Source organism: Gekko japonicus, unplaced genomic scaffold, assembly GCF_001447785.1.
Source record: "Gekko japonicus isolate JY-2015 unplaced genomic scaffold, Gekko_japonicus_V1.1 scaffold1820, whole genome shotgun sequence".
In the NCBI taxonomy this organism is placed as follows: domain Eukaryota; kingdom Metazoa; phylum Chordata; class Lepidosauria; order Squamata; family Gekkonidae; genus Gekko; species Gekko japonicus.
Genome location: NW_015173725.1, coordinates 204,664 through 214,393, shown reverse-complemented (window position 1 = coordinate 214,393; position 9,730 = coordinate 204,664). Strand labels below are relative to the sequence as shown.

General features: G+C 42.8%; 1 protein-coding gene across 1 annotated transcript in view; it reads left to right on the top strand.

Annotated features, from left to right (window-relative positions):
• The window catches only part of MKX (mohawk homeobox), a 69,102-nt gene extending 61,999 nt beyond the window's left edge, over positions 1-7,103 (top strand). Inside the window, exons 5-6 of the mRNA XM_015423387.1 lie at positions 6,223-6,256; positions 6,558-7,103. Of these exons, the coding sequence (XP_015278873.1) occupies positions 6,223-6,256; positions 6,558-6,744 (221 nt within the window). The 3' untranslated portion in view covers positions 6,745-7,103. The remainder of the gene's footprint in view (positions 1-6,222; positions 6,257-6,557) is intronic.
• The last annotated feature ends 2,627 nt before the right edge of the window (positions 7,104-9,730 follow it).

The following is a 9,730-nucleotide window of genomic DNA, read 5'->3' as shown; positions in this document are numbered from 1 at the left end:
TTAAAGTTGATCAAAGTATAAGCTTCTCACAGCAAAAGGAGCTCTTTGAAGCAAATCTTCCTTTCCTCCCCTTACAGCAACAAAACAAGCCGATGTCACTCCCCCCCCCAACCATCCACTGCAAAAAGAAAAGCAAATCTGAAAGGGGGAGCTGCAGGGCTGCTGTGAGATGGGGGCGGGGGGGATCAGTGAAAATGCAGAAAGGATTTGCTACCTTTCTGTAGGGCATGTACCCATCAATGTAAGCCGCCCTGAGCCTGTTCGTGGGGAGGGTGGGATACAAATGCAATGAATGAATGAATGAATGAATGAATGAATGAATGAATGAATGAATGAATGAATGGCAGAGATGTTCCACCAGACATTTGGTTGAGGACAGCAGTGGTTATAACACAGTCTGGCACTCTTGGATGGGAGACCCCCCCCTTTCCCATCTCTTCCATCTCCTCCAGCCTCCCTCCCGTATGAGGCTGCAGCATCTTCTATAAACTTTTGCCATCAGATGGATTGGACTATGCTAAATGTTTCTTTAGGTATCTTTATATTTTAATTCTAGAAATTTTTAGCTGTGGTTCATGAATTGTATTGGAATTTTATTGTGTTGTATGCCACCCTGAGCCCTGTTTTTCAGGAGAGGGCGGTCTAAAAGTATAAATAAATAAACATCTGAATTGAACCGCTTGTATTTCGATGAAATCTTATTTCTCATTATTTTTCTCTTACAAAGAAACTTCTTTTTGCAAATCTGTTCTCTAGAAGTTTGTCTAGTAGTTTTTGCGGTGCTTCAAGCAGGAGGACATAGGAAGCTGCTTTATACCAAATCAGACGATTGATTTGTCCACCTCACTATTGTCTCCTCTGACTAGCCGCTATTCTCCAGGGTCTCGGGCCTTTTCCAACACCTGCGACTTGAGACCAGTTTTATCTGGAGATGACAAGGACTAAACCTGGGACCTTCTGCATGCAAAGTAGATGCAGATGAACAAGATGATGGGCAGGAAACAACAGCCATGGGGTTGGATCTAGTGGTAATTTCCACTGATACAAGGGATTTCCATAAGCAGAATGGGACTTTCTCACTTCCCCCATCTTGCTACAGCCCCAAATACTCCTGGAAATGCTTCCCACGAGGGACAGGGGACCCCCCCACCCCCCACCCCAGGAACAGCAAGTGAAGTAAGTTGGATGTGGAAATGGGAGAAAATCCTTCCATTGGTGGAAGTCTACCACTGAATCCAACCCATGAACACAGGGGAAAAATGGGTGATAGTGAGCCATTTTCGTGTTTGATCAAGTGTAATTAGAAACCCTGGACACATAAATCAAATATGCCAAAAATGGCCAAAAATATTCACATTTTCTAGAGAAGAAGAACAGACACCCTGTGAGGTAGGTGGGGCTGAGAGAGCTCTGACAGAAACTGCTCTTTTTCAAGAACAGCTCTTATCAGAACTACGGCTTGCCCAAGGTCATCCAGCCAGGTGCAAGTGGAGGAGTGGGGAATCAAACCCTGTTCTCCCAGATTAGAGTCCGCGCACTTAACCACTACACCAAACTGGCTCTCTATGGCAAATACCTGCGCAGAGCTTAAATTTAATCTGTTCAGATTTCACCATATTATTTATTTTAGCAGCTAATCAATTGCTTTTGTGTATATTGTGCTATAACACTGATGTAAGCCAGTAATTTCCAAGCCTGGGTTTAGAGCACATCAGTGTATTGCATTAGGAGAAATATATTAGGAGAAATGTATTGCACTAGGAGAAATATATTTGAATTAACTGAAAGGATAGCATCAGTTCATGGAAGAGGTTTCCTGTTGCCTTTTTATGAGTCTCTGTTCTGGCCTTGCCTCCTGCCAAACAGAAGGCATGCTCAGAACATTAGAACATAAGAACATAAGAGATGCCAATGTTGGAAAGGCAGGTGAGTTCCATGTGTTAATCACTCTTTGGGTGAAGAAGTACTTCCTTTTATCCGTTCTAAAGAACAGTGACTCAGGTGGAAGCATAGGGGTCAGCTCTCCTAAAGGCAGGTAATTCTTAGTCTTCTGCAGTGTTAAAGCAAACTTATTTCCATGTAACAGTAAACCTGAACCAGTTTACAGCAACCAGCCTTCAGTTTAGGGATGGTGACGAATTTTGCAGCCCTACTATTGCAACTAAAAATAAATAAATCTCTTTTAACTTGCACTTGTCCCTTGTGCCAAGTGAACCCATGTGGCTTTATTTTCATATAATTTACATTTCCTCATTCTCTTTCTCCCCATTACATTTGCACAGTGTTGAATGTTAATTTTCCATTGATTGCTTATAAATTTGTGTGCGTGTGTGATGAACTGGGAATCCTCCTTTGATTTTAATTCACAAAAATGTACGTGCTGCTTAGCTATCAGAAATTTGGAAAATGCTACCATAACCATATTTTCAAATATGTCTAAAGAAAGCTTTTTAAAAGAATCTTTGTAAGTTCTGTGGTTATTCTTAGCTTTAAACTGCAGCATTCTGCAGGGATGACTACAAGAAACATTTCTCTCACTTGCAGTCTGCTCTTTGCTCTGCTAATCGCTTTGCATGATGCCCCCGGGCAACTTAATTTGTGTTGTGCACTGGGTTAGAATGCATTTTCAAAGAAAATGTTCCACATCAGTGTACACTGGTGATGAAGGGGTGTTCAGTCACGTTCTGCTGCTTAGAATGCATGGACCATGGATGCCCCATCAGTCCTGCCTCACTCTGGGTGGCTTCAAAGGGCCTTTCCTCTTCTGCTCTGTTCAGCCATCACGGCTGGCACTCTGGGCTAGGGCTGGGCAAGACACTCTCCTTAATGTGCAAGCAGAACCTCTGCCCCTTCTTGCCCGCCTCCTAGCTGGGTTCGATTACAGCCTTCACTTTGATGAATGGAGGTCTTGGCCAGTGTTCCCTCTAAGCTGAGTTAGTGTGAGCGAGCTCACAGTTTTTTTAGCCTCTGGCTCACACATTTTTATCTTAGCTCAGGAAAGATGGCTCCAGAACAAACTAATTTATGCAGTAGCCAAATCACCTGCTCACAACTTTAATGCCAGTAGCTCACAAAGTAGAATTTTTGCTCACAGGACCCCACAGCTTAGAGGGAGCATTGGTCTGGGCTGGCTTTCTTCAGCCTTATCTCCCCAGCCCCACCAACAAGCTTACCTGGTCTCTGGTTTTGACTTCTTATTGAAAACGTTAATTCAGGACGGTGTATTCCCCTCTCCAGTGCTGCAGGGACCACAGGTTCTTGAAACCAGTAATGTAGAATCTTCAGAATAGGGTCACCACATCCATTCATTGCTGCATATTGGGCTATCATTGTACTACAGCAGTCATTTGCAAGGAGATGACTGGCAGTCTTTAAGCAGCAGCTGGACAAACACTAGTCAGGGATGCTCTAGGCTGATCCTGCTCTTTCACATATATTGTGCAGCTCCCAGTAGGGTGGCTGGAGAATCGAAGGGGAGGCATGCCTCCCCGATTGATCTTCTGTTCCCCAGCCAGCGTTCCCCACCCTGGGTAGACTTGAGGTGGGAGGAGCAGAGAAAGAAAGCAACTTTAACTTTAAATGCATTCCCAACCCCCCCCCCCCAATGGCCAGCTTGGAGACAGCATTTGTCTCTTTATATCCCTTCCCCAAGCCAAGCCAGCCAGTGGGGCGGGGAGAGACTTGGAGGACACATTTGAAATTAAAGTTGCTTTTTCCCCACCTCTCCCTCCCCCATCTATTTGCTTTCTTTCCACTTGCTTTCTTTCCACCTTTCTTTCTCTCTCTCTCCCATCTCTCGCCATCTAAAGTTAAATGTGTTCTCCAAGCCCTGCAACACCAGCCAGCTGGTTTGGCTCAGAGAAGGCATTTGTCTCTTTAAATCCATTTTCCAAGCCAAGCCAGCACGGAAGTGGGGGGCTTGGAGAACACATTTAAAGTTAAAGGCCTTCTCCAAATCCCTGTCCCATGGCCCCGCCCATTGGCTTGGAGAAAGTATTTGTTTCTTTAAAACCCTGAGCCAAGCTGGCTGGATTCGGGGCATGGGGGAGGTGTTGGAGAACACATTCAAAGTTAATGTTGCTTTCTTTCCACCTTTCCCTCCCTCCCCATTTATTTGCTTTCTTTCCACCTCTCTTTCTTACTTCTTCCTCCCTCCCTTCCCATCTATTTGCTTTCTTCCCACCTTTCTTTCTCTCTCTTTCTCCCTTCCTTTCTTTCCCCCTCTTTTCCGCCCTCCCTCCCCCTCCGTCATCTATTTGCATTCTTTGTTTCTCTCTCTCTCTCTCTCCCTTCCTTCCTCTCTTTCCTCCGATTCTCCCTCATCTATTTGCTTTCTTTGTTTCCTTTTTTCTCTCTCTCTTCCTTCCTTCCTTCCCCTCCCTCCCTCCTTCCATCTATTTGTCTTCTTTGTTTCTATTTATTTCTCCTTCTTTCTTTTCACCTCTTTATAATTCTTTCCACCTTTCTTTCTCTGTCTTCCTTCCTCCCTCCCCCCATCTATTTGCTTTCTTTGTTTCTTTTTACTCTCTCTTTCGCTCTCTCTTCCTTCCTCCTTCCCCCTCCCTCCCTGAAAAGTACTGGGTTCGCCGCATGGAGGACTCGGACGACGACATGCTGTAGCACACGTTTATTGTACTTCACATAGACAAAGACTAACTCTAACGGCCCACAGGGCCAACTATATACATATCCACCAGCACACACCCCCACTCCCATTGGAGGGTTTAAATGTCCCACCAAGGTGGCTATTGGTTGGGGCTGGGGAATCCAGGATCCGAAGTTTCTTTTGTTCTCAGATCCAAGCTCTGGCCTTTCCGCGGACCCCTGGAGGTGGTCCACGTACATAACACCCCCCATCTAATTGCTTTCTTTTCACCTTCCTTTCTCTTTTTCTCTCTCCCTCCCACCCTTTCTCTCTTTCTCTCTCCCTCCTTCCTCCTCACTCCTTCCATTTATTTGATTTTTGTCTCTCTCTTTTTACCTCTTTCATTCTTTCTTCCCACCTCTCTCTCTCTCTCTCTCTTTTAGACAAATAAATATTATTAGCAAACAAATAAATATCATTGGACAAATAAATATTATTATCAATACCTGTTTTTTCCCCTTTTGTTTGTATGTTTGGCATTTAATGTTAATAAAAAGCAAATTTGCATATTTTTTCAATAAAAATATATGTGTAATACTTGTTCATGTCTTGTGGCTCTCAAACATCTGATGTTTATTCTATGTGGCTCTTAAGTTAAGCAAGTTTGGCCACCCCTGGACTAGGTGGCCTGTATGGCCCCTTCCAACTCAGTGATTCTATGATTCTGTGATTCCTGTGTAGACATGGACTGGTTTCACATGGATGTTTTCCCCCTGGATGGAGCATAGCATGCTCCTGTTTTTTTCACAAGCCTCCACACAATATCATGTTCCTTCTGAGCACAGCTTTTGGGGCTTCTCCTTTTGACCAATCACATGAAGCTGCCTTATACTAAATCAGCCAATCCATGGAGGGGGCAGATCTAAACACTGCCATCAGAATAGGAGTGCTCAGTTCCTCTCTCTCCCCTTCAGCCCTTCAGCATGGCCTTCAGCTGTGGCTCACCTGTGACTGTAGCTCAGCTTTTAGCAGGGAGGGTGAATTGCTTCTAGCAGTGCAATCCTAAGCATGTATACTCAGAATTAACTCCCATAGAGCTGTGAGGCTTACTCCCTAGTAAGTGCACTGAGGACTGCTCCCTGAATCATGCTTTTGTATGCTTATAGATCAACAATTTTAAAAGGCTGAACAAACATCACTGGTTTATTTAGGACAGTATCATATCAATGAAAGTTTAATACAGGAGTCCCCAATGGGCAGTTCTGGAATTTTGAGGATAAGGAATGGATGACTCCACAAAATGGCTGCCATGGGCTCTTGGGGCCAATCACATGTTGGGAAGCTGTAAACCAAGTATCCTCCTATGATGGAGGCAGCTGTTTTTGGACGGTGCTTCCTATATGCATGAAAGTGGTGCCTCTTGGTTTCTTCTGAAGCACCTCCTATTCCTTTGTGAGGTGGAGGAAAGCCAGGAATGGTTTCTTGCCTTTGTTGGAGAAGCAGATGAATATCAGGAAACCCAAGGCTGATCCATTGGTCATCACTGGTTTAATGGATCATTCCTAGGTATTAATTAAGGTCTTTGGTCTAAAAGCCTATGTAAAAGCAAAATTAACAAGTTTATCCTCTCCTTTCAGAAACCCTGGAGAATGGAACTAACAAGTGTGAAAGGTGAGTAAATATTGCCTTTGTTATTTGAACATCACCAAAAATGAATTTAGTCCCATTGTTTATAAAGTCCGGTTTTGCCTTATCTCTTTCTTCTATTGCCCTCTTGTGTCTGGTTTTGTCAGAGACCTTTTATTAAACATTTGTGTTTCGTGTCGTATCACTTTTAATGCTTTTCAGTACAACTTAATAGCAACAGTAATCATCAATTCAATTCAATTCAAATACCTTTTATTGGCATACATCAATAGTAATCATTGATAATAATATGTACAGATAAATGTTTCTTGTTGCTTGATTCTAGTGCAGCTAACAGAAAGAGATCAAACAGAGACGAAACGTACTGGAAGGAGATCAATGCAGCGATGGCCTTAACAAACCTTGCGCAAGGAAAAGACAAACTGCAGGGAACGACCAGCTGCATCATTCAGAAATCGTCGCATATATCAGAAGTTAAGACTGTCAAAGTGCCACTAGTACCACCATTTTAGACTGCCGACATATTTCTTTTGCTGCAAGCAGACTTTTGTTCATGCCGTAGCTTTCTCCTGTAAACTCAAACTCGGTGACCTGAAGCAAGCATTGAAAAAAACCAGGTTCCTTTCGTATCATGGTCAGTAAAAATAACAAAGAGCACAGTCCGGTGGGAAACTGTCTTGCACAAGCACCACTGATATGAATGGGAACTATGTTCTTGCAAGGCTCCCATTCATTTTAGTGGTGCTCAAGCGGGACAACTTCCGAACAGATTTTGCCCAATTGTGGTCATAAAGAAATGTTCCTGTAGGCACCAAGTTTTGTTAAGTATAAGATCAGTTCTATGAAGTACATGTAAATAATGGAGGGGGGGGAGCTGTCCCACATTTTTTGGGGAAAAAAAATCAAACTATTAACTTATTTTATTGTATTAATCAAACTGCACATTAAGTGTCTGCATTGCTATAACACGTAAGTGCCTTGCTTTCTTACAGTAAGCTAGAACGTGGGCTCAGCCCAAGACTGCTGTGCCTCAAAGCGTCAACGCCATAATGCTTCACCTTTGCATGTAATTCAAAATGCATCCTGACCAGTCAAAAGCTGACCTCAGAAAAGGGAGAAAGAGGAACAAACCCGGGAGTGTTAGATGCACTACTTGCCTTCTACGGATTAGAGACTGGTAAATCTTTGCAATGAAATCACTACTTCTGAGTATGGAAAAGTCCACCCCTGTCTCCCAACAGTGCACACATGCTTCTCATGCAAATAATAAAAAAAATACTATGCATGTAGGTTCTTCTGCCTGCATTTGCAGTGATTTTTTTAAAAAATACCAAAATAATTGACTTTGATAAGTGCAATACTGTAAAAAAAGAACTCAGATATTTTAAGGAACATCCTGATTATCTATATTAGGGGTATTTCACGTGAGATTCAAAACGGTTCTTGCTTCAAATGCTTTGCAGTGAAACTGTAAAAACTTATGTTGACCAGAACAGTCATTCACTTTACTTTTTCGCGTTGAAACTGATTGGAAGCTTCGGTAAATAGCAAGAGAGCAGCTCCAATGAGATTTAAGCTTCAAAGATGCATAGTGCGCCAATTCTTAGCTGTTATATAATGCAAATGTTTTAAATATTATAAGTACCCATTGAAGTCTTGGCTGTAGCAAAGCTGTTTGAAAAATCCAGTTAGGGTTCCTGCCTTCTCAACTCTCCTTTTGATTTGTTTCAAACTGTCATGTAAGTAAACAAAGCAGATCTTTGTTTCTGGTACCAAATCAACCTATGTATCGGTTTATTATTTATACTGGAACCGGATCTCAGTATATAACTTTCCATGACAGAAATTGTTATTGCCAAAATGCATCCAAAATGTTTTCTTATTTTGTTACAGAAATGTAGCAGATGAAGTCAATTCCCACTTTAAAAGAAAGGAATCTATATATTATATAAAACCTGAATTAGAAACAGATTGGAAATACTAAACAATTGTGGCACTGGAGCAATTCTGAAGTCAAAGTAGATGCTAAATTAGGCATTCAAAACATCATCTTAAACCTTTACCTTTGACTGCCATGGAGAGAAGCGTATTGTATAAAATCAGGAGGTTGGAGGAAGTAGACAGGATTTTTCCTCAGCCATGCAAAAATATTCTAATCAAGTTCACCTCTTGAATAAGCAATAAATCCAAATGAAATTGATACTGAACTTGGGAAAAGAAAGAGTCGATTGTCCATAGTTCAGTTCCGGGCAAAGTTGAAACTTGGTTTATTTTCATTAAACTGGTTTGAACGTTATATCTAAATTACAGTATCTGGGTTAAATCTGGTATAAGGGCCTGATTTGTACATGGTTTGAAATTCAGGGAAGCTGCTAATCCTGTTCCATTCAGCTTTGTTGTATGTTCTTCTCAAATGAAAGCTTTTTGAAAAGGGCAAAGTGCAGCTCTGCATGACCGCAGAAGGGGCACAATTTCATTCATCAGGTAAAAAGCCTGGGACCCAGTGCAGTTCAATTCCTACACATGCCTTTGGGTACATACACATCTCTTTCATTTTCTCATTGGTCGGCATGAAAATTCTCTCACTGGTTGCTTGCCAATTAGAAGTTTATGGTAGGGGACCTCTATACTCAGAACAGCATGGTATTGAATTTAATGGGCTTGTACATGTGCCCGGTTTGTGTATGTGTTTGCCTTATACAAAATGAGCTCCAGAAGAATACAACTGGATTAAAATAAAGCATGTTTCCATTAAGTGGCCTTTGGATGGGTACCCTACTAGACCAGAGCGCCTCAACCTTTCTGAGTGTGTGGGCACCTTTGGGATTCTGACACAGCGTGGTAGGCACAACCACAAAATGGCTGCCATAAGGAGGCGGAGGCAGCCATACAATGACTGCTGCAGCTTACCTTCAGTTATACAGTGAAGGTCCTTGTGCTGTGGAGGCAGCTGCTGCTGAAGCAACATTTTTTTAAAAATCTGCACAGCCAATCAAATCTCAGAAGAACGTAAGAGAAGCCAATGTTGGATCAGGCCAAAGGCCCATCCAGTCCAACACTCTGTGTCACACAGTGGCCAGAAATACCAGGTGCCATCAGGAGGTCCACCAGTGGGGCCAGGACACTAGGAGCCCTCCCACTGTTGACCCCCCCCCAAGCACCAAGAATACAGAAACCAGTAGCCCGTCAGAAGCCTTGCTGGGCAAAAGCCTCACCTGGCCGCAACCACTTTCTAAAAACATGTGGTGGGCACTAGGAAAGGTGTTGGCAGGGGCCATGGTGCCTGTGGCTAGCATGTTGGGGATTCCTGTACTATATTTGTGTTCATAACTTTCTACTTTTGATAAGTCCCTTTGCATCCATAAGCTGACCGTCTTGTTTTCTTGGCCCATTTATGGCAGTTCCCTGTACAATGCAAAGAGGAGGACTCAACCCTTAGTGAAGCTGACTTTCAGGTATGCAAGCAGCTCTTCAAGCATAGTCAGTTCCAGTTGCACT